Below are 24876 nucleotides of genomic sequence, written 5' to 3'. Positions count from 1 at the left end.
TCACTTAAGAGGCCAGGGGCCAGCGCTGTCCGGAGACACTTCCGGGTCACGTGGCCAGCGTGACATCGCTGCTCTGGCGAGCCAGAGCTGCACACGGAAACGCCGTTTACCTTCCCGCTGGTAAGCGGTCCCTATTTATCTACTTGCACCCGGAGGTGCTTTCGAACTGCTAGGTTGATACAAATACCTACCCCCAATCAAAATTTGAAACTACTGTTTCCTATGTTATAAAATACATCAAACAGAATCACACATTACAAAAGAAAGCTCAGAGACAACGAAGTGGTTTGACCATTTGAGTTTCAATAGCGAAGCTGGCGCTAAATTTCTAGAATGGATAAATCTCTTTCAGAGCAAATATTTTAGGTACTGTATTTTCAAAGCAATTCCATGGCCATCCTGCCACCAGACAGCTACTATCATATTCAGGGCAGCTGAAGGAAAAGAATGCTTTCTTCTCTCCTGCAGAACATCTAACTCCCCATCTTGGAGACTTCTCTAAACATCTAATTGCTCTAATGTTTCTTCAATCAAAAGCCTTCTCCGTTTACAAACCATATGTGGTAGCAGCATGATTAACAACCACCTCCTGATTATTTCCTTTCATTTCAGTGAACTAATGCAATGAAACAAATCTCTTACTGATGTGTGTTATGAACAACAAAGAACCGTCTGTTTGCAGATTAAGTTTTAACAGTTTAGTAGGACATCTTAGGTTATCTAACCAAGATTTCTCTCTTCCTTCAGCGATGTAACAATTGTCTTTCAGTTGAATAAAAGTTTTGCTTATACATGCACAGGTAAATCCTAAGCTGCTGTGAAACCCAAATGAACATGCGTATATTAGACTTCATATTTTGAAATCCATATGGGATGAAGGGCAGCATATATGTATTGTAAATAATAAATGCATACATATTGATCAGAGCATTACATGCAGCTTCTAATATCTGGGCACAACGTATATCGGTGGTATTAAGGAGTGGGTTAACAATATTTTAGGGGAATTGCACTGTATTTTTCTGCCTTTTTTAATACTGAAAAGGAAGGGGGAAATGCATTTTGATATGTTTTTATTAACGGAAAAGAGAAGCTGAATTAAAAGAACAGCTGGTGAAAGGCTTGGCTTTTCATTTTCAGGAAGAAAGCATTTTGCCAATAGAACACTCTCTTAAAAATGTGTACACTTGAGAACTGGAAAAGTACCTGGATGGAGGTGGTTTTAGTAGGAAAACTACTCTTTTCTCTCCCTCCCCCCAAACCAGCTTATATTTGAGTGACAGTCAACATTAGCCGTACTCAAAGTAGATGCACTTGGCAATTAGGTGGGAATGATTAGTTTGTATTATGGAAGAGAGAAACTTGCTTTGTGAATATGGTTTAATTCATTACAAAGGGTGACCACATATGAGATGGATTTCAGTTTGTCCGCTCTGAGTAAAAGTTAGTTGACTAGAACCTGCTAAAATGAATCAAAAGTAGTCATGTCCATTAATTTCAGTAGGTATACTCTGAGTAAGACAAGCACTGAATACTATCCTGTGATAAAACAGTTTTCTAAAAAGTCAGAAATTCTGAACAGATGACTTGTGCATGGTTACTAAACACAAATAACATTCTTTTTTATTCTTTACGATGTGGGTGTAGGGAAGTGACTATCCCATGCAGAAATAATACATATTGATGGTAGAGTTATCATGTTTGCAGTGATAGTTAGGCATGGCTTTGCAAACTGTGGCTTAGTATCACAGTGGATAGCAGTAATATCAGTACAGATTTAATTCTAACCACAGTTTGCACTGAGATTGAAACTAAGGAGGGGGATGCTCAAATGAGGAGAAGGAAGTGGGAGGTGTGTGTGATGCTTTTGATTGCTGGGCCATAGTCAGACACTCAGGAAGCATTACTTACTTGATCCTCATATCATGGTGCAACCATCCAGTCAATCTTATACAGGAACAAAAATCCATCTCTGAGTCTCCATTGGGGGGAGGGGAGTAAGAACAATTGTGTTAAAGGACCAGTATTTGAGATCCATTTTGTAATAGTTTGTATGGTTCTTCTGTTAGTTGTAGTTAAGCCACAGCAGCCTCTTTCAAAAGACTGTACCGAACATATGCCTTGAACTGAACATTGTAGAACATTGTAGAAAATACTTATATCAGCCTCTAGAATGTATTTTGTATAGTTAAGCTTTTACCTCTATCTTCAGTACATTGTATTTTATTTTATTGCTATGACTAGTTGCTGATGCAAATACAGTAAAGATTCTTCTGATCTGATCTTGCATCATTTTTGAATGCAGCTTCCAGATCCTAGACAGAATAAGAGTTTTGTTGAGCATAATTTGTTCCCCTTTAAATGTGGAAGATACAGAAAGAAGTTTCATTTCCCACTTTAATAGTTTTAGTTTTGCTTTGGTTTAGTGTCATTAACCGCCATTCCACATCAATAAAAAATTAAGCCAGCATTTCCCCAAAAAAATAATGTGATGAAAATAGTTTTTTATCTCACCATGTTGCCAAATCCTCTGGCAAACATTTGGCAACTTATAACTGTAGGGATGAACAAAGACAGAATCATTTTCCTTTTATGTCCTTATACTGAGAACTGAAAATGAAACGTGGCAAAATATTTTTTTCTTGCATTAGAGAAATGCATACTTATCTGGGTATGTAGGCCAGAAAGAAAGAAAGAATTTTAATTCACAAGCTCATTTTAGTGTATGCTATTTCTTAGCTGAATCTGTCCTGTTAGATTTTGTATCTTTGTAACTGACCTGCTAAAGTAATTATAATAAGACAGCTTATTTGTAAACTTTGTTCATTCATACATTTAAAATTCCCCAAAGCTGCTTGTAATAATAATAAAATAACAATAAAATCTTAAGTACCAATCTATCATAAGCAAAACAAAGCTGTAAAATAGTAAATTTAGATATATGATAAGCCTGAAATGTGTAAGATAAATTATTATATACAATAGTAGCTTGCTTTTATTTAGTAGAGGTTAAGTAATAAAGAGATGCCAAATTATATAACTCATTATGGTAGACAGTGTAATCAGTGTCTGTTACAGTGGGATATTGTGGCTGGGTGTAGCCAACTAAAATTTTAATTTTCTGTAGTCCCATGCACATCATTTATTTTGCATATGTTATTTGAAACTATAGTTACAAGGGTGGGGTAGTTCTTTGTGCCCAAGTTTTATTAAAGGGATTTGAAATACACTTCTTGTGTATTGCCATTCAAGTCTCATCCTAAACAGAAAAAGGCTAAGCCAATTCCAATGCAAATAATTGACTTAAGTTTATGTGAGATTTCCAGAGAAATTTATTTGAACATAACTTCAAGGCTGAACATTCACAAAAGCTAGTTTACAAAATGGAGCAAAAGTCCTGCTCAGAACCTACATTTAAATAGGATAATGGAACTTTTCCTGTGGATTTGTGTTAATCTAATGATAAAGCAATTACTGCATGAAAAGGTACTGTGAAGTGGTGCTCAGTTTATTGTCTCTCCCCAACACTCTCCCATTTTTATTTTTATTTTTGATAGCATTAAAAACAATAATTGTTTGTAGAATAACAGGACAATTTTGCTTACCTTCATATATGATGCATGGAATTTAATGTGTTTCCCCATACTGTATCATCCTTTGAAGCACTTCCTATTGGCTAAAGTAGTATCTGTCTCATTTTACTCTTAGTGTCACTTTCCAGAGAGATAGCCATATTAGGATATTGCAGCAAAAACAGAACAATGCATTTGTTTAGGCTTCAAGGTGCCACATACTTTTTTGTGTGTGGAACTGCTGCACTCAGTGAGCTATGTAGCTTAGACAGAAGTAATTGATCTTCACCTCAAGTTTGTGAAACCCTGCATTTTGTCCCTGTATAAGTGTGAATGGCACAGTTCTGATTTGACCTAGCGTATCATCACAGTATGCTGGAATCGTAGAAATGTTATGATGGTAGTGTCAGACCCAGCTCCTGCCAATTCAGAGGGCGGGGTCCTGAGAGCAGGGTAAAGCTGCTTGTAATGAAGTGAAGGTAAGCCAGAGGTGAAGAGAATCAGGTCTCTCAGTATCTCCTTTTTTGCTCACATGATTAACGAATTATGGGAGTTCTGCACTCACCCTTGAAAAAAAATTGCCAGGATAGCTACAGAGCAAATCTGACCTAGTGCTATTTCTTAGAGATTAGGTCTTACTGAGTGATCTGCTGTGGCTTATTATCTGGAAAGCTGCTCAGCTGGCCTGGCTTATTACCCTGTAGTTTCCTCTATTGCTTGAACCTGGATAATACATTTTAGGCTGAATCTTCTGCCTGACATCTTTCATGCTGCAGGTTCAAGACCTGCTAGCAGCACTGGCACTGCACTCTTGGGAATGAGGATACTGCCGCCACCCAACCCTCGTAAGCCACTGCTGCATATTATAGGCTTTGAGGCCTGGTAGGCCAGGCAGATGGATATGGTAGCAGTATATGCTGCTAGGACTATGGTGTAAATAACCATCAGCCAGTTTTTGCAACCGGTTAAGTCCGTATATTATTCTCCTTATTGAACATTCTGGTTTCCATCTTTCTTCCTCAGTTTCTTTAAAAATATAAAACTTCCCACGAAGAGCAGCAAATGTGCTTCAGGTTTGTTATCTTGGTGGCTCACTTGAATTATAAATTCAGTAGGTGGCCTTGAGCACATTTCTTCTCTCTGTATCAGTTCTTCATCTGCAGAAATGACTATCTTATACAACCATTGTGAGGAAAATCAAGGTATAAATGGTAATGCCAAATTAATGCTATGTTTTATTTAAGACCACATAACTGGTATTTTATTTGCCATACAGATTCTTTTGACCTTGTAACTCAGAATTGATCTGAACTTGTAACACTTGACATCCAAGCAGGGCAGCATACATAATTCCCACTCATTTTATCCTCATAACCCTTGAGAGATGGGTTGTTGTAAGGATGGTGACTGGCCCAAAGTGCATCAGTGGCGTGTCAAAGCTGATTTGTGATGTGAACCTGGGGGGCCCTGGTATAAGTCCAGCTCTGTAGCCATTACACTATACCACCAGAAAGATTTAGATTGGATTTGAATTATAAGTACCTATTGGTTGGTGTCCTTTTAATCAGAGGGAGCATTTCCAAAGTTTCCCTATACACAGTACTGTCCTAAGAGCAGCCACTGTAGTAACATTAACACCTACCTAAATTATTGCCTATCAAAGTTATACCCAGACCCTCCCGCCTTCAAACTGTTTTTTTAAATAGCAACCTTACTTTGTGGCTTCATTTGATAAAGACAGGCAGAAGAAATAAAGCTTAAGAGCTGTTAAGCTATTTTTAACACAACCTTCATCTCATCCAGATTCCATTTCCAGCTGCCTTGACAGGTTGATTTCAGTATAATTTACACAGCTGGACAGGACTGCGGGTGGCCGGACATGTTGTTAGGTAGGTGGTCGCCTAACCACAGGGTGAAATTAGTATGCAATGGGCTCTTTGCCTAAAGTATTGAAGCAGTGATCATTCTAAAATGTGCATCTCACCCCCCCCCCAAGAAGGCATTTAAGGTTTGTTATTAATTTGTGGGTGCTTCGTTTGGTGTTTAGATAGCATTTCATAATACACGACTCAATAATCAGTACAACAGCTTCCTGATGGACCCACCAAGAAACCACATCTAATGCACACTTGCTAAAAACTTGTTAAATTATACTGCCACCAACACAACTATCCATGAGCAGCAGACAGCACCAGTGTTTTATTGTCTGCTATCCAACATGCCTAAAGAAGACTAAATTTTTAAATTGATACTTAACTTATTTATTAATGGCACTTGTACTCTGCTGTTCAGCCAAAGAGGCTACAGAGCAGTTTGCATACAATCAATCAAGACAATCCCTACATGGAAACTTGCATTCTAAAAAAACCCTCACACAAAAGGAAAAGGGAGGGAGGAAAGAGGAAAATCAAAATTCATGCCTCATTTATAAACTGTCATGCCAGTTGGCACAATTCAGGGGCAGGAGATGCCTGATGGAGCTGGGCCTCCAGCAAATTGGTGCAATGAGCCCTGGTTCCTAGCTCTCCCACTGAGGCAGTCTGATGGAGTCGCTGCCCCTAGGTAGCAGCTGAGAGAGAGGAGGATTGATGCAGCCAGTGGAAGAGCCCTGCTTCCCAGCTCTCCCACTGCAGGAATAACTGTCCCCACCCCCCAGATGACAGTATAAATGATATGGCAACCAGGTAGATATTTATGTTCTTAGTTGCTCCTGAGAAGGTTGTTATCAGATGCTGACATCTCCTACCTGAATGATAGCCTTTCGAGCAGCATCACTGCCCTCCAAATTCACAGGGCTAATGAGAGCCATTATATCAAGCAGAAGGGCTCTAAAAATAAAGATCATTATACAGACCATTGTTTCTCAAAACAGTGGACAACACCCACAAATCCTTTGAGTGCTTTCAGGTGGGTCTCAGTTCCATAGCCTGGCCAGTGCCTCCTTACTTGCTTGCTCCGCCCCTTTTGACTGAACCAATGGCAGTACCACCAACTATTTGCTCAATGAGTAAAAGTTTCTGGGAAACAGATAATTTTAGGGGGTGGGAAGAGAAGGAAGGAAGCTTTCTTTCTGAAGGGGAAGGAAGGAAGCTTTCTTTCTGAAGGGAAAGTGCCATAGGAGGTGTTGAATAAAATTTGAAAGTGAGATGAAAGGTTAATACTCTATTATATAATAAACAAACAAACAAACAAACAAGGAAAAGAAAGACATAAGAGGAAAACTGTTATTGGAAAAATAAATGAATGTAAAAGGACCAGAGAGTAGGGATGAGAGAAAGTGGTAGTTTGTGGGAAGGAAGGTGAGAATAAGGTGCTAGTTGAGTATGAAAGGAGAATGAGAAGGAGCTGGGGGAGAATAGAGAAGGAGAGGATAGAGAAGGCACCTGCCCAAAACGCAATGAGATTGTTCAAAATGGACCTCCTGATAGGATGGTATTCAGGTTGTCCTCTCCTTGGATATATAGAGGATGAAGCAATCTTTCATATTCCATCTCTGTTAAAAGTTCCATCATCTTAATAATAAAGCAAGCAGGCAACAGATAAGCAGATGTGTTTGTTTCATCTTCCAGTCTCATATTTTAAATTCTTCTTTCTCCTTCTCCCCCTGCCTGGGTTAAGACCTTGGTTACTTTCTCAGTCAGGAACTCGAGCATGCCAGCAAGGCCCAGCTAAGCTAGTGATTTTCAGTTCAGGTGCCAAGATAACATGCGGACTTGGCAGGCTCCAAGCATTCCCATGAGATTCACAGTGTTCCGTTGCTGGACACCAAAATGGTTTTCCTCTGGCACTCCTTGGAGATTTCAGTTTCCTATTACAGTGGTACCTCGGGTTAAGTACTTAATTCGTTCCAGAGGTCCGTTCTTAACCTGAAACTGTTCTTAACCTGAAGCACCACTTTAGCTAATGGGGCCTCCCACTGCCGCCGCACCACCGGAGCACTGTACTGTATTGTCTTTTGAATTGTGCTGACAGAAGGGGGAGCTTTTATTTGGAGAAGTAGGTGGATAATAAAAAGGATACAATGTGAAAATTTAGCATACTCATGAAGTATGCTAAATTTGTGAATTGCTATTAGTTGCTAATAACAAAAAAAGGAACTTCCATGTTATATGGAAACATTTATTTTATTTGGGGGTGCTTGAAATCTCCATAAAACCCTGCTTGTGTCTTTCCAGAGGGCATCTGGCTTGATACTGTGAGAGATAAAGAATGCTAGATTGAGTGGATCTTTGCTCTGACCTAATAGAGTCCTACATAGTATGTCAGTGATGTTTGGGAACATGCAGGCACATTGAAACATATCCTTCCTGTAGTTTGTGGTAGCCCACTCTCTGGAAAACAAGAATAGCTGTTACTTTTGCCTCGCTCCTACTTCCAGTTCGAAGTGTTGAATCAGCATACTTCAATCTTTCCTAGCGGTATTTACACTGTCTTTTCCTCTTCGTGGGAGTTCAGAATTTCAGAGATCTGTCTACTTTTGAAAAGATGTTGGAAAATATCTTGTTCTCATAATTCTGCATATGGTAGCTCAGCTCTTCCATGTGTTCTGATTCTGTTTTCTGTTGAGGTAGTTAATGCATTGGCGCAATTCTGATGCTTACCTGCAAAAATCAAAACAAAAAACAAAACCTGTTCCTGTGGTTGGGGAGTGTGCATTCCAAGTGAATAACCATGCACAATGAATTGCAGATGCACAATGAATTGCCTCCCTTTGTAATGTGTGACACAGGCATGCCTAAGTTGCTGCTTCAAAGAACAATATCCCGCTATGGTCAGGATTTTTCCCATTGTGTGGGTGTATTTTATTAGAGACCACCCACTGTTTAATGATCCAAATGCAGGGCTAGAAATATATGCTGTATTCCTTCCTACGATTGGGGAAATTGCTGTCCTTGAAAGCACTTCTGAATCTGTTTCTTTCCAGACCATCAAAAGAATTGCATTGCCAAGTCTTTGATGTATCTCATTCTACCATCCCTCAACCTCATGCTTTGGAACTAACTATCAGGCTCCGGGTAAATTTATATTTGTAAATGTAATGCACACCAGAAGAAGAAAATGGGTTATCCAGCTTTGAAAATTAGTAGCTTAAGTAGACTGTTAAAAGCATCTCATATTGCAAAGTCTATTGTCTGTGGACATAGGAAGTATCAACAGCAAAAATAAATAAATGCTGGTGAAACGTTGGAAAAGATGCCGAACTGTTAACTGCAAAATTGACAGTTGAAATTTCACTACCATCTGGTCTTAGGCAAGCCACTTACCATTAAGTTACATATCTGCAATGTATGTCTGCAATACCCCTCCAAACTCTGATGTTCCTCATCTACTGTACTGGAAGAGATTAGTAATAATACTTGGGTCCACATTGTTTATCAATCCTTTTGCATGGCAATATTGCACCCATTTTCTGAGTGGTTTCCTACATATTTAGCTGTGATTCCTGCATTGAAGGGGATTGAACTAGATGGTCCTTGAGGATCCCTTCTATGATTCTATGTGTCTGTGTTTTAATAGCACAAAAAAGGAAAGAAATATAGAAACAAGCTCTGGAAATCAGTGCATATCTAGGATATAATACAGCCTAATACCAGGTGCTTATATGGAGTTGTTTATGTTAGTTGTGTTCCCTTTCAGACATTAATGAATGCCAGCTCCAAGGGGTATGCCCGAATGGTGAGTGTTTGAATACCATGGGCAGCTATAGGTGTGCCTGCAAAATTGGATTTGTGCCAGACCCTACGCTTTCCAGATGCATCCGTAAGTAACAGAACCAATCCGTACCTATCAATCATTCATGTGGGTTTTCTTTTCCCCCTTGCATCTTGTAATGGATGCAAGTTCATCACTGTTGGCCAACATTTTCTTATGGCACTTCTCATTTTGAGAACTTTTAACTCACCATTGGAGAGTTTCTTTATGACCTGATAAGAAACTGTCATTTTAAAACAAAATTGTGTGGTGAATTATCCAGATAATTTATGTGACAGAAATGAATGGATACACTAACACAGCATTTGCAGAGATCCTGTGATGATTTTTCAGGTTGTCTATGGTTGACCTAAGTAAATTGTATCTTTTCCTTTTAGTTGAACAAGTAAACGCAGCAGGGTCTGATTAAAGGGGGATTATTCATCTATTGAGCTGTGTTCTGATATCTCATATATTTCCGAACCTTATATTCCTCGTTCCCATATTTTTTTATCTCACGCACAAAATCTTTCAAGACACAGCTATTCACATAGGTGTGGGTGTTGGTGGTGGCCCATTCATTGTATTCTTCATGCTGGCTAATAATTTAAAATTTTCTGCATTGAACATGGGTAGTGCTGCCATTGATAGCACAATCTTATCATGTTTACTCTGAAGCAAAACACCACTGTTCAGTAGGACTTACTTCTGGTAAGTTGGCACAGGTTTACATAAGTCTCTAAATGCAAAAAAGGGGCATAACTTTCTAAGCTGTGTGGAAATTTAAAATCAGTGACATGGAGCATCACAGCCACACTGTCCACAGGAGCTCCAATACAATTACAAATATCCTTCTTTGTTTATGGATATGCAGGATTGCCCAAGAATTGTTCCCTTTTCATCTTTATCAGTGCCTTTAATAGTCCAAATCCTGTATACCAGGGACGTCCAACTCCAAAGAGACTGCGATCTACTAGCAGAATTAAAAACTGGCAGTGATCTACCCATTGGGGAGGGCAGGTCTAAGCTGTTGAGATTTTTTTTAGGGAAGCAAGTTGAAGACTAAGTCATCCCAACACCAATTTCAGTTCTAGAAAACATGCGCCGATGGACGGGAGGGGGAGGGGCCAATTGCTCCTTTCCTCCCCCGTGGATGAAAAGGAGCCCGTGATCGACTGGGGGTCAACCTGTTGGACATCCTTGCTGTATACTAATGCTGAACTCATTCTTCACATATGGATGCTAATGTAGCCAAAGTGGCCTACTTGGTGCTCCATGCAATCTGCCATAATCATGAGAGTTGTTGCTGGCCGTGTCTTTGATCATCCAGCATACTTTTGTGAACACAATCACACACCTAAAAATGGTTGGGAATTTTTGTGTGGCGAGAAATAGCAGTGTGTCAATTGGAACTTACTTGAATCTGGGAAGGTAGATATGGGAATATGAAATATGACAAGTCGTTAGTCCCAAATGAGAATCAGTTTACTAATAAGTAACAAGTAACCAACTAAGTAGCAAGTTCCAAAAATTTGTATGAACTGACTGTTGGAAATAAGAAAGAGCACAGAGGAAGGGGAAAAATAATAAACAATAATTTATTTTCAAAGAATAAAAATTACTAGACACTGTCAGACACCAACCTCAAAATGTAATAGTTATGTAACTATAAAGTAACTGTAACTAGTAAAGACAATTGAATATGCTGGGAGGGGGGCTCTATGATATTTTAGAGAAATTTCATTTCGCCAGTCATGGAAGGCCGCTATCATCTGACTTGCAACATCAATAGAACAAAGCTTTTCAATGTATAATACCATACTAAAAAATTGGGGGACTGGTTGATTTCTGGATTAACCTGCTTCCATATTGCCTCTCATCTTATTACATGGCTAAGAGTAAATATATGGAGGGGTTTTTTCTTTTTTTTTCTTTTGCTCATTTATTTGAACTGGTTGGAAGATTTACAGTGTAATCTTAAATATTGTTCTGTTCCATTTCAATTCATTTTATGTGTTTTATAATTGTATTGGTTTTATTTGTTTTTATAACTGTATATTTTATTGCCCTGGGAGCTTACAGTGAAGGGTGGGTAGGAAATCTTATAAATTGAATAAATGTCTACTTAGAAGTAAGTCCTGTTGTGGTTAACTCGCAGGTAAGTAAGTTTTGGATTGAAGCCTTAGAAACATCAAAGGGGTGTATTAATTGACCTATTTGATTATGTAACTTTACTCCATCCCTCACCTTCCATACTCACCCATTATTTATTATTAGAACAATGTATGTCTTGTTTCAGTCTCAATTATAAGCCAGAGATGACCCGAGTTTCTAATCCTGATAACCCCATATACCAGAATCCTCAAACCACACAATATGGCATCATATAGCAGACCTGAGCCCAGAAAACAATTTGAATGATTTTTACAGCCCAGAAGATTGTGGCACCATCTTCCACTTATCCCAGATTCCATTTTTTCTAGAGCAAAGAATGGGGAGAGATGAATTGCCAGGTTGTTGTGTGCAAATTTCTCTCTCTCTCTCTCTCTCTCTCTCCCACACCCACACCCGCCCATCCATCCTTCTTTCTTTTGTTGTTCTTCAGTTCATTTAAATTGTCCCACCAGTAGCACCTAAAAGATTCAGATTATCTGAAATGTTTCATAAGGCAGGGTAGGCTACTCCTTTTCCAAATCGTTCCAGGCTGAAATTGTGACTTCCTGTTTTTGTGTTTGTATGGCAAGTAGGTGTGGAGAGCTCATCTTATTTCAAGGTTCTTTTTTTTTGCTGCAAAATAATAATGATTAATTACAGTAACAGCAATAATAATGAAATGTTATTATAAATGTTTTATGTTTGAGCAAAACTGTATTTCAAAAAAGCAAAACTGTATTGTTTCAGTTTGATTTGTTATTTGTGAAAGATCTTCTATTTATTAGATGGAAGAGGACACTTGCCAACATTTGTTTCTTTAACACCCTGAATAATTACTGTACAACAGATAGTGCATGGATGAAATCTACCGATCACTGCTGCTGTGCAACCTCCATTCATTTCAATTGGACATATATAGGTTGATGCTTATAGCTCTCAGTAGACTTTTGACTGATACTGAAATTTTGACTGGTTGTTTTGTAACTTTTTTAAAAAAAAATAAATCCTTACCATTACAAAGACATTCTCAAGCTTTGTGGGGGCTTGGAATCTCGGTTAGAGTAGCCTTTTCTTTTTCAAGTGAAAACATTCAGCACAACTTGTGACCTTCCAAGCTGAATGCAGTCTACCAGCTAGGCATTGCACCTTGCCAGGCTCTTGGCAACTCTCTTGTTTTTGCAGTCCTAGACAGACTGGAGACGGGGAGAGGATTTATCAAGGTCCTGCTTGCACCACCACCAGTTCTTCAGATCTAAGTTGAGCTTGAGAATCAAAAGTTGTGCAGGTTTCGCATAGACCATTATCACATTCATCCTTGAATTTATTTGCCTTCCTTTTGCCATAATCAAAATTTCTTGAGTTGCTAATACAGCTTGAAGAAAAAAAATCTTAGTAACAGCAGCGGATGTGGTCTGATCTCATGTTATCGCCACCCTAAATCTCGATGTGAGCTGTGATAAAAAATACTACTGATTCTGTTGACTGAAGGAATTCTAATTTTCAGTAGAGTGTTTCATTACATGAATTTGAGAAACTGTGAAAGAGAAGGAACAGTGGACAAGCGAAGGTTGATAATATTAGCGTGATATGTTTCTGGAACTTTCTTCATTGTGAACTGCCATGACTGACTTCAAAAATATAATTGTCTCATTGACCTAAAATGACCTTGCCTATCAATTCAAAGTGGCTGTGTGAGTGTGTGATCTGTCAGTGTTCTGTATTTTTGCTGTTCACCTGCTTTCAGCTTCTGCTTCAGTGCTTCTGCATGGGAAGGAAGCTTCTGCTTCATTCTAATTATGTGTTGTTGGAGCATGGCAGCATCTAATTTTGACACTGGCTTTTATTCCTAAACCACATGGGCTTATTTATTTTTGTGTTGCATTCAGACATGATTCGTTATAAGAAAAAGAAAAGAAATACTTTTGATTGGAGACATTGGCATCTTTGTCTCTTTTCCGTCTTTAATCTGGTGGTGGAACTCCTATGGTGTTTCTCTGTTTTGTTTCTCATGTAAACTCTGGCGTCCTCCTTCCCTTTTTGCTGCAGCTGATAATCCCATGGTCACTGAAGAGAAAGGGCCCTGCTACCGGTTTGTCAGTGCAGGAAAGCAGTGTATGCACCCTCTCTCTGTTCAGCTCAGCAAGCAGCTCTGCTGTTGCAGTGTTGGCAAGGCCTGGGGCCCCCACTGTGAGAAATGTCCCCTTCCAGGAACAGGTAAGAGGTTCCCAGAAAAAGAATATACTTGCACTGACACACTGTACACTGTGCATAGTGTAACTTAGCATAGTGTCCTACAATACAGTGTTATGTGAGTCATACGGGTTCTTGCTAGTAGCATTCCTTAAACATAGAGAAGATTTTCCTCTGCTGCACCAGCTTTCTAATTAAGGTAAATTCATCATTCATTGAGTGATGTTTCTCATTGCATGGTTCATATCACATGATGGCTATGAATGAGCTAAGAAAGGTATACAGTCTTAAGACTGAAAACTATAACCAGATTTATCTTGAGGTAGCACTTGAAAGAAACCCTTTCGAAATTTCCAAGCTTTAGCGATCAAGAGACTGAAACACTTTGCCAAGGAGTTGTGGGTTTGGTCCATGTCCTTGGAACTAGGCACAAGGCTGGATCCCTTGCCATAATTTTTTTTGTCAAAGTCTTGATGGAGGCTTGGAGAAAGAATGGAAACTAGGATGCTATGAATAGAATCAGTACTATTAAAAATATTAAAATCAAGAGTTCAGTTCACATTCACACATACCAAATTTCCCAATCCAATCTGGGCCTGTGTTGTGGGCAGAACACTACATAGATGATAGAACACTACATAGAAAGAGACACAGTAAGTAATAGGAACACTAGCAAATCAGCTAGCAAAGGTTAAAGTAGTTGGTTGGATGAGTGAAGCTAAATAGCTGAAAGGATTGGACATGATTTGAGTTGCCTCCTGGTTGCTCTAAAACATGTCCAATCAGTTCTACTGCCATCTGTTTTTCTTTGTTTGGCTTCCAGCTTAGCAATGGTAAATTTGCATACATTTAAATAGACCAAAGATCAGTGAATTACTTTCCTCATCCTGGTTTGGTGGTTGAATCAGCAGAATCATTTGTCACTGGGCAAAATTGATATTTCTAAAGGCATTCCAGAAGAAAGGGGAGCTGCTACAGTGAGAAGCAGAATGTGGTGATGGGTGTGTCTAACCCTTACCTGCTGCTGGCTTCCTTATTCTCAAAATAAGGTCCAGATTTTGTTCTCAAGCAAAAAAATGATAGAGATCGCCCTACCTTTCCCAATTTTAAGAGGGCAATTTTGAGAAGGAAAATGGCTATTAGGAAAGGGGTTAACCACTTGCACCCTGGTGCTGATTGCAATCTCCAGTGGCTGCGTTTTGGTTATTTTTAAGAACGGGGTGGTAAGCTACACAAAGGTGTACTTTGGCCCTAGAAGTCTTATAAAAGATAGGGGAATTCATAAGAAATCATTAAACCCTACAATATTTCTTGTCTATGATTTCTTGAGGGAAAGCAGAATTTGTGGACAAGGTGTGGTGCTACTATATATGATACTACTATACAATAAAGTACTTCTTTAGTAATGTCGAAGAAGTAATTAATGCTAGGCTTTTGTACTAAATTAAGAATAGCAAAATGCAGATGAAAAAAAATCTTCTACTATACTAGGGCCAGTTTGACATTATGCTAAACTATGATTTCACATTCTGTGAATGAACTTTGGGCTTGAATATTCCACTCTCCCTCCTTTGTTGAGGTTACAAGGAAAAGCTTAGCAGCTAACCAGAGATCCCCATTACATCCAAGCTCTGGAAACTGTGGATAGTTTAAACCATGGATAATGAACAAGCCAGGTTTATAAACCATAGTTTGAATTTGGCTTGTTTGAACTAGCCACATATTAAGCCAACAAGCTTTCCCACTGAATTTCCATTAATGATGAACTCTGCTTCAGTTGAAAGTGAAAATGATACCTTCTTTACAAACATGACAGAGGGGAAGAGAGTAAAAGCCTGAGGCTTGTTCATATAATACTAAACCATGGTTTAGCATTAAGTCCCCAAAGGCCCATGGTTTCATTTACGTATTGCAACTTTAGAGTCATTTAGATTCTGTTGCTATCATGACATATTTAAACATCTGAGTGAAATGGGTTAATCTTTTTCTAGGGGCAACAAATTAAGCCCCTCAAGTAACTTATGCAATAATATTCTCATGTATTCTGTGATTTTGGTTAAATATAGAATAGATGATATTTCTAGAAATGTTCTTGATGTTAGCGATTTTCTACATTATATTTTCCAGTGTGTCAAAAGTATTGCACTTTTAGACTGTTAAAAGGAATGTTTTCCCATCCCAAATCTAGCTGCTTTTAAGGAAATCTGCCCTGGTGGAATGGGCTATACGGTTTCTGGCTCTCACAGAAACAAGCTTTATCATCACCCTGCAGTTAGAGTTCAGCCACCTGTCATTGGCAAGACCCAGATTACTCATCATGTTGCTAAAGGTACTTCTCCTCCACCTCTCCCAGCAAAGGAAGAGCCGGTGGAGGCACTGACCATCTCACAGAAAAGTGAGCCCGAGGTGGCTGTGCGAGAAGGTGAGAGTGGATAAGGATCTCATGATGTAGCTTAGTGTATTTCTAAATATGTGCATGTGTTTTCTTTTCGTGTGTACGTTCATGCTATTTGAAGTGCTTGTATAAAACACAATGTGTTTTTGAGGGCAACTCAACAAGTATGCCATTGCATTATTTCTTATAGCAACTGGTTTTCAAGTTAAGAGTGTAGAATTTGTTTGCCCTGTAAAGAATCATGCCCTCAGGCCAAGATACTGCATCGGATGACTAGCTCCCTGCAAGCCACATGATTCTGTGCATCTCTTCTTGCCTTCAGATGATTTTTTGGGAGTGAATATTAGTTTGACCCCATGTTCATGGCCCACAATGCAACAGAATCATGGTGTATTACTATTAAGTACTGGGAATCTTTTCATTTCCAAAAAAAAAAACACCAAATAAAACTCTTACCATCTCATTTCTTACACAAATTATTTCTAAATGTTGGTTTCACAGTTTTAATGTCTCAGTCTGCATGATTTTCGCAAATGCCTCTAAAACCAGCTGCTTTAAAATGTCCTGTTTTTAACATGCTTAACATCAGTGCAACAGCAAAGAAAAGCAGAAGGCTTGCAGCATGTGCAAAAGTAAATGCATTGCCAACACGCTATTGGTGAACAGAACATAGGCAGGTATATATAGATGGCTGTGTGGAGTGTTATGATTATGGTGATTCCAAACTGTTTCCCTCTGGAGTAGCCAATATATGCTTGAGTGTGGAAAGAACAATAAATGGGGAGGGTCTGCAGGTGGGTATTCAAAATGTGTAATATAGAAAACACAGTTACAGTCAGTTTCACAACGTGGAGGGTCAAAACTTACTACAAAACTTCTAAACATCCTTATCATTCCATAATATATTGTTTTGAATTCGAATAACATTTCTGAACATGCTAGGTTTCATTTTGAATGGCTGAGACATCTTTCTGACTTAGGATGGTGCATTTTAAAGCTCAGTTGTCTTTCAGAGATGAGAGTTCTATTCTTTGAATTGTTATTTTCATGTTAATTTCTACAGTATCCTTTTTGCCCTTTGGATGATAGTACACTGACAGTTTAACAAAAGCTACTCAAACAGATACAATTCCATAGCTAAGGAGTTTGGGAAACTTCATTTATGGCTGCATAGTTCTGAAATAATGTTGCTCTCCAGTGAATAACTTTGTACTTTACCTGGTTCACAGTTTAAATAAATGCTTTCTTTTGAACTACTTGTGTTCAGATCCCACGTTAAATCGTAATTGGCTGCGTTTATTTTTTTAATCAGAAATTTTCTGTAAAGATACATTTTTAAAAGTGTAACATATATGTAAATACCGGGCAAATAATGATTGATTGAATGTCTTGTTTGATACTTTCTTTTTAAGGGTTATCCTTTTCAATCACTGGAGTAATGAGCAAGCTTAGAAACAGGAAGAAGCTTAGCCTAAATGTGAGATAATGTTTACAGGAGGGAGCTAGGTCTTGTGTAAACTGGTTCACCTAGCTTCACTACCAAGCAATCATCATGCAGTCAAAGGGATGTTTAGCTCCTACCTAATGTATAGGACATGAATAGTTCATGCTGAGCTGAAGATCAGTCTAGTAGTATGATAGAATAGGGAGGGCCAGTGTGGTGCCTTCCACATGTTGTTGGATTCCAACTCCTGTCAGCCCTTGCCAGTATAGCCAATAGTTAGGGATTATAGGAGTTGAAGTCGCAACACTTCTGCAGTGCACCACATTGGCTATCCCCGTGATAGAGCAATAAGATGAACACTTCAGCTATTCATTCACTATTTGCCAGTTGAAGTTAACCTATGACTAAGGATTGTTTTGGGTTGTATAAATTGGCCGCTGGAGAGCAGCTTGGGCGAAGGTCTATTGTAGATGCTCCTTGTCCGTTCTGTCAATGTACTTTTAAAGGCAAGTTAAGAATATCCGTCTGTAAGGGTAAACTACAAGCCAGAACCATTTACAGTTAGGCTTGAGGGGAGGATGTATACCACAGCTAGCCACAAATTAATGCTGACCACTTCGACTGTCTCCTCTTTAGATTCTTTACTTCTCCCAGACTTGTTAAAAGGTGAGGGATGTTGATGAGAGTGCATGTCAGGTTAAAAATAAATAAATATATGGTTTAGAAGCTTTGGAAGTACTAAATACTGTTAAGTTTTGGTTCTTGGCTGAAAGAGAGCAAAGTATGTTTTATAATGTTTATCAGCTTTGTAAATTATTATTGCAATGATTAATCAATTAATCAGTTACAGTTAAAACAAGGCTTTGCAGACTACAGGCTTTGGGGTCTTTTTTTTGTTTGTTTTTTTACTAGAGCCCTGATGTCTTCCAGCTGGAGCCAGGATATATACTTAGAATGAAGGAACCAGGGTGCCTGTGAGCAAATGCTCAACCCAGAAAATTTATTTTCAATCCCAGACCTGAGCACAGTTATTCCATATAGAAATCCACTTCTGGTTTCCCTCCCCTTAGCTTTCTTAATTTCTGCAACCTAATTTAGCGGGGGTGGGAAACCATTTAAGGTGTCTCTATTGTTAAACAATGAAGAATCCAAAACTCTTGCTGGCTTTCTGTAAATCATTCAGAAGTCTAGAAGTAGATCCAGATATACTTTCTGCCTGCCCTGGATTAACCAGTGATGAGGATGGCAGACATAAACAGGGCAATCCCCTTCTCTTTTACATAGGAGCAAATGCTTCCTCTGAATGCTTCTTACTTAAGTACAGTGGTACCTCGGGTTACATACGCTTCAGGTTACAGACTCCGCTAACCCTGAAAAAGTACCTTGCATTAAGAACTTCAGGATGAGAACAGAAATCATGCTGCGGCAGCAGGAGGCCCCATTAGCTAAAGTGGTGCTTCAGGTTAAGAACAGTTTCAGGTTAAGAACGGACCTCTGGAACGAATTAAGTACTTAACCTGAGGTATCACTATAATGCTATTTTATTCACATGCAGATTTAATTGATTATCCATATTAAACACATATGATTGACTTTAAAAATTCAGTCTAGTTGCAGTTCTAGAGTAAATTCAGCTTTCATTGTGGAAACTTAGATTGGTCCACATTCTTGGTTGCTATTAGAAATCCTCCCTAGGCCAATTCAGTTGTATGAAGGGACAGAACATCCCATAGCCAGATAGGTCATGTGTAGCATGACAGGCCCAGTGTTGGCCCTGCTCCAAGCTAAATTTTATGACCCAATTTTCACATCTAAAAAACAAATTGCATCTTGTTAGCTAGTGAAACGGACTCCTTCAGGGGGAAGGACAGGCTATAAATTCAATAAATAAATGAGTGTGGAAATACATAGTGCATCCCTGATATAAATCCAGTTGCCCATTTTGCTAGGAAGACAAGTAATATTCAAGTGATTCTAGTAATCAAGATTGCGGGAGGCAGTGGAAGACAGGAGTGCCTGGCGTGCTCTGGTCCATGGGGTCACGAAGAGTCGGACACGACTAAACAACCAAAGTAATCAAGATACACTGGGCTGCATTTGTACTAAACTCCAGAAAGTCTTCCAATGATTTCAAGATCCCCAAATTGAATAAGTCAGTCCCAAACATCGATCAGAAAATTAAAATTGAGTATGTGAAGCTGTGTTGGCCCTACAAATGTGAAAGGCAGAGCAAATAGAAAGGGGTGATTCACTGAACCATGTAGTCATTTGAAACATTTCAGACATCTAATGGGCTTTCCTGATTCCATTACAAAAAACCCCTGAAAGAACAAAAGATCCTGCTATATATGCCCAAGGCTATAAATACTTGGCTTGTTTTAGGCCTAAACTAGGTGATACATCCATCACAAAATTAGAGAAGGAAGTGGCTGAATCCCTGATACACCCCCAAACTAGGAAGAAATGTAAACATGTTCAGGAGTGGAATGGAAAACAGTTATAAAAGGAGAGGGAAATTTGCAGCCTGAAAATGGACAAAAAACACACAGCACATTCCTCTGCCCTCATTGAGGTCCTGCTGGTTTGAACCTAGCAGAGCACAGGATCAGGCAATTCAGATTTAACTCACTTCCACCATAGGATTGCAGCTTAGGAGTTTCTATTTGAAGAAAATAATGCCAGGCATGCCTTGAGCTGTTCCAAAGCTCATTTCAAATGTTAAAATATTTATCTACCAGGATGTCAGCAAAATTGATTTAAAATTAAAAAGAAAGTTATGCTGGATTTCTGCCTAATTCTCTATTAAATAGAACGGGAAGAAGATAGTGTTATTTTGAATGAGCCTGTACATTTGCATCTACTCAATAAACAATAAGTTGCCAGCAGATTCAAGGTCACATTGTTTAAGTGAATTCAGTAATCTTCATTGTATTTTTTCTTGTTAAAAGGTTTGGTATATAGCTTAAGGAATGGTATTATTACTTTTACAGTAGATCTTATCCTATCTTCCCTCTTCATTATTTCCTTCTTTATTTCTTGAATATGCAAAATTCAAAGTTTAGCAAGTTCTACAGGAGCAATTGTTCCTGCATTCAGTGTACCACAATTTTTTGCAGTTATTGCTGTGTTTCCTAGCAGCATAAGCCTCCCTGCTTTTTCCAAGTAACTCTACTGAGTTTGGTTGGTTTAAACCTAATTTGTTATTAATCCCATATATTTGGCAATCTGATGCACCAAATGCTTATTTATCTTCACAACACTCTTACTAGGTAGGCTATTTCATTCCCATTTTAATGATGTGTCTTAAAGTGAGTTTTAATCCACTTATGGGCCACACTTTTGCTCTGAGACAAGTCTGAGCATTTTTAGTGTAGTAAAGTAGAAACATACATCTTATAGTTTTCCAGTTTAATGGTATAGGGAAGGGAGAACACAAATAGGTTTAGAAGGTAGAAAAATGACTTGTTTTAGTACACTTTCCCTTTTTACAGTAGTTAATTCCTTTTCTTTTCTTTTCTTTCTGGTTTTAGTGGGAACTGCAGCCCCAGATCAGGTAACACATAAACAGTATTCAGTTTTGCCTATTTGTAAAAAGAAAATGAGCTTGAGATTTACCTGAAATTGTGGAAATTGTGGGAAGAAAATAGTTACTTTTTGAGGCTATAGTAATTGAAACTCACTGATTAATATCCATATGGTGAGTATACTCCGATATGCAATCTTTTTTCATAAACAAAAATTATTGGTATCAATGAAAAAAATATCAACCATGTCCTAACTTTTTGGTGGCCTCAGTTCGCCGTTCCCATTCAGCACAGCTCTTCAGCATATGTACAATTCAGTTGTTAAAACAACAACAACAAAATCTTCCATATAACTTCCATATAACTGCAGTGTTAGTATAATAACTTGCAGTGCAAGTATAATATTAGGAAGCTATACTGACCCAAAGATCAACAAAATGTGAAATTGAGCAGTTCCATATCCTTCCATTGGCCAGCAGGTGATAAAAGTGTTGTAAATAATCTGACAGCATGGCTAAGGTTCACAAAATCTAACATAATATTTGGGAACTATGTAGGGTTTTCCCCCACAGAATATTTACCTATCTGGGCTACTTGGTCTCAACTAGGGCCTTTTCAGTATGGTGGAACACTCTGTCACAAGAGACTAGGGCCCTGCGGGACTGCAAGATAGAGCTGTTCTGCCTGACCCTTGGTTTGGACTCAGTCTGACCCTTATGTCTTCCCTCCCCTTAAGGCTTTTATTTATGAGCTACTTTTAAAATGTGGCTGCTTTTTAAATTGCATTTTAACCTGTATTTTAAATTGGGGGGTTGGTCCCTCCCCATTATGTTTCTATTGTAATTTTACTGGTGTTAGCCGCCCTGAGCCCGGCTCTGGCTGGGGAGGGCAGGATATAAATAAAAATTATTATTATTATTATTATTATTATTATTATTATTATTATTATTACTTCATCCTCATCATTATAGGGCATACTAAAGGTCACACACCAGTTGTGGAAGGTAGGAACAATTCAGTTTTGCATTTCCTTAGTTGGAGCATAGTGGCTTATAAAGACTAGCTCTGCTGGATCAGAGCAAGCGTCCATCTTAGTCTAATGTTGTATTCTACCAGAGCAGTGGTTTCCAGGTATTTCCTCCCATGGACCAGTTGAAAATTGTTGATGGTCTTAACATAACACTTAAATCATTTTTCTGCTTGTTGAATCAATTGCAATGCACTGTGCTAAATGCTTTATGATTTTTTAATTATATTTTAATATATATTTGCATTCCATAGAAATCCAGTTATAGCATAAAAAGCATATAAAAATAAAAGAAGCAATTAAAACACAATTAAAAATCAGTATGACTAATGCACACATGCCGTGTACCACCTGAATGAATCTCGCAGGCCACTGGTGGTCCATGGACCACAGTTTCAAAACTCCTGCGATAGAGCACAGCTGCATGATTTTTACAAGACCACAAACAAGGCATGAAGGCAATCCCACTTCACAGCAACTTGTATTCCCAGGCATTTTGCCTTGCTACATGGAATGAGCATTTAGCTGTAAAGGTTAATAGTCACTGATAGACCACCGTGTATTTATTGTATCCTTTTAAAAACCGTTTAAATTGCTGTGGAAAGAACCATAGCTCTACAACAAGCGGATGTGTTTTGCATGGCAAAGGCCTCAGACTTAATCTTTGCCACCCCCTGGTACGGCTGGCTCCCTTTTGAAGATTCTGCACAACTGCTACCAGTCAGTGAAGGTAGTACAGAGATAGGCAATGGCCTGACTCATTATAAAACAGTTTCCTAAGTTCTTCCTTCTCCTTCTTAGTTGTTTTCTTTATAAGCTAAAAAGACCTGAGCACTTTAGCTTTTCCTCATAGGAATGTTACCTCAGCCTCTGAGCGTTTTGGTAACTTTTTCTGTGCATTTCCCAGTTTTGCACTATCTCTTCAATATCAGATGCAACAACCAGAAATATGTGCCCTTGAGCTACACATTTGTTTAAAAAATGCTCAGCAGCATTTAAAATATTACATAATATATTCATAAAACTGTCATTAACAGATTAATCCCAGTTTCTGCATTGTTTTAAAAAGAACATTAGGTCACTAGCAGTTTAATAATAGTTGAGATAGAAAATAGTTATTGTTTTAATATTTAATTTGATTCCAGGCCACTGTATAACAATATATCATGATATATGTTAAGTAAATAAAATCATACAATAAAGTTATTATTTCTCTCTCTTTGAAGTACTTCATTTTCAATATACTTTCTCTGCTTTAGTCTTAAAAACTGAAGAATCTTGTCTCACCTAGCATCATGCTGTGGAAGGAATTGAACATCACACTCTTTAATCATTCTGTCAACTCAAGCATTTCATCTTGCCAGACAGAACAGTTCCCCCTCTCCTCCTCACCTGTGCTGCTCTGGGGGCTTTCCTGGCCCTTCCAGAGGAGGGAAAGTCCTGTTGAGAAGCAGAAGTCCTTGTGCATGTCTTCTGCTGAGATTTGTTAGGTAAAGCCTGCCCTAAGCAACAGAACCCAGAGTTGGACAATGTGGGTGCGTTGCGGGTTCAGACTCAGTTCTTGAGGAAATCTGTAAGACAATCAAACTAGTTGCATTCTCAGATAAAGTTGAGCAGGGCAAAACTTGATCTTCCAGACAGTAGGTCTACCAGAGACAGTTTGGTCAAGTGCAGCCAATGTATGATTTAATGTGTATATTAGGAGTAAATAGCTGAGTCTTTGCAAAGGCTTTTTTAAAAATCACAAACTGATGTGATACTGTGGAGAACAGAGGACTGGAAAAATGAGAATTTTGTCCATTGCTAAGTAGGAACAAAGTTCAGTGAACTTCTTTCTATTCCTGAGGAAAGTGAAGGAGGGAATGTGCCACTTTATTTTACTGTATGAGATGACCTAAGGTTCTTGGTTTTTTAAACTATTGTTTAACAAATTTATATACTGTTTAATAAATAACAAAGGCCTCTAAGCAGTTTTCAGTTTCCCCATTAAAACATGTAAGCAGAAACACCACATTCACTAGCAGCAGCTTGGAGCTCATGGCGGCTTCCAGATCAGCAAGACTTTTCTGGAACACTCATATGATTAAGCAACGTCACAAGGGTGTTCTAGGAAGTCCTGCCAAGTTAGAAGCTGGCATGAGATCCTTACCATTGTAAGCAAATACAGCACAGTGTTTTAGGAGAAAACAAAGTCCCCAGCCACTTGTAGAGTAAAATAATTCAGTGGTGTCAGGGGTTGCCTGTCAATAATTTTCTTAAAACTTCACATGGCACCTTTGAAAAGTTCAGAAAATAGTTCCCCAGATTGCATTGCGGAGAATGACTATAAAATTGTGGTGTATGTTTCATCCCAGCACTAACATAAAGACATTGCACCTTTCCTTGCCTCAAAGACTTAGGCTCTGTGAAAGATGGTGCCAATTTCCTATGCCCAAAGATGCGTCTACATATTGTCTGTATTGCATGTATTATATGAACCTCAGTGCTTCGTGCCATATCCCCAAAAGGCACATGACACATAACTGATTCCTGCATTGCAGGATGTTGGACCAGATGACCCTCAGGTCAATTCTATTACCATGTTCTATCCCTTTCCCACAGACTTACCCCCCCCCCATAGATCATTCTTCCCCTTTGCTTGAGGAGAAATCAAGGATAAGAGCTCCATTGTAACTCATTTACACATAAGTTTTACCTGTGATTTGTGAGCTGTGGTTATTCTCTTTCAGCTTTCACTGAGTTGTGAACCAGATATAGTTCCCAAACCTTGAATTGGCTTGGCAGCTCTTAATCTGTAATTCTACAATTACAGGGATCAGCCCTTCACACAGCTGTAAAACACAATCCCCAGTAGTCTAAAAGAGAATTAGTCCACCCAG

General features: G+C 38.6%; 1 protein-coding gene across 13 annotated transcripts in view; it reads left to right on the top strand.

Annotated features, from left to right (window-relative positions):
- LTBP1 (latent transforming growth factor beta binding protein 1) overlaps positions 1–24876 on the top strand; it is a 187018-nt gene that overhangs the window by 93145 nt on the left and 68997 nt on the right. For 4 of the 13 annotated variants that reach the window (XM_081905343.1, XM_081905338.1, XM_081905339.1 and 1 more), the window contains 4 exons: positions 9210–9332; positions 13464–13631; positions 15796–16029; positions 20977–20999. In XM_081905343.1, the coding sequence (XP_081761469.1) occupies positions 9210–9332; positions 13464–13631; positions 15796–16029; positions 20977–20999 (548 nt within the window). The remainder of the gene's footprint in view (positions 1–9209; positions 9333–13463; positions 13632–15795; positions 16030–20976; positions 21000–24876) is intronic. The other 9 variants (XM_081905346.1, XM_081905342.1, XM_081905340.1 and 6 more) reach the window with 4 other exon arrangements.

Source organism: Podarcis melisellensis (assembly GCF_964234715.1).
Source record: "Podarcis melisellensis genome assembly, chromosome: 3".
NCBI lineage: Eukaryota > Metazoa > Chordata > Lepidosauria > Squamata > Lacertidae > Podarcis > Podarcis melisellensis.
The sequence above is the reverse complement of the archived record's forward strand: the minus strand, read 5'-3'. Positions and strand labels throughout refer to the sequence as shown.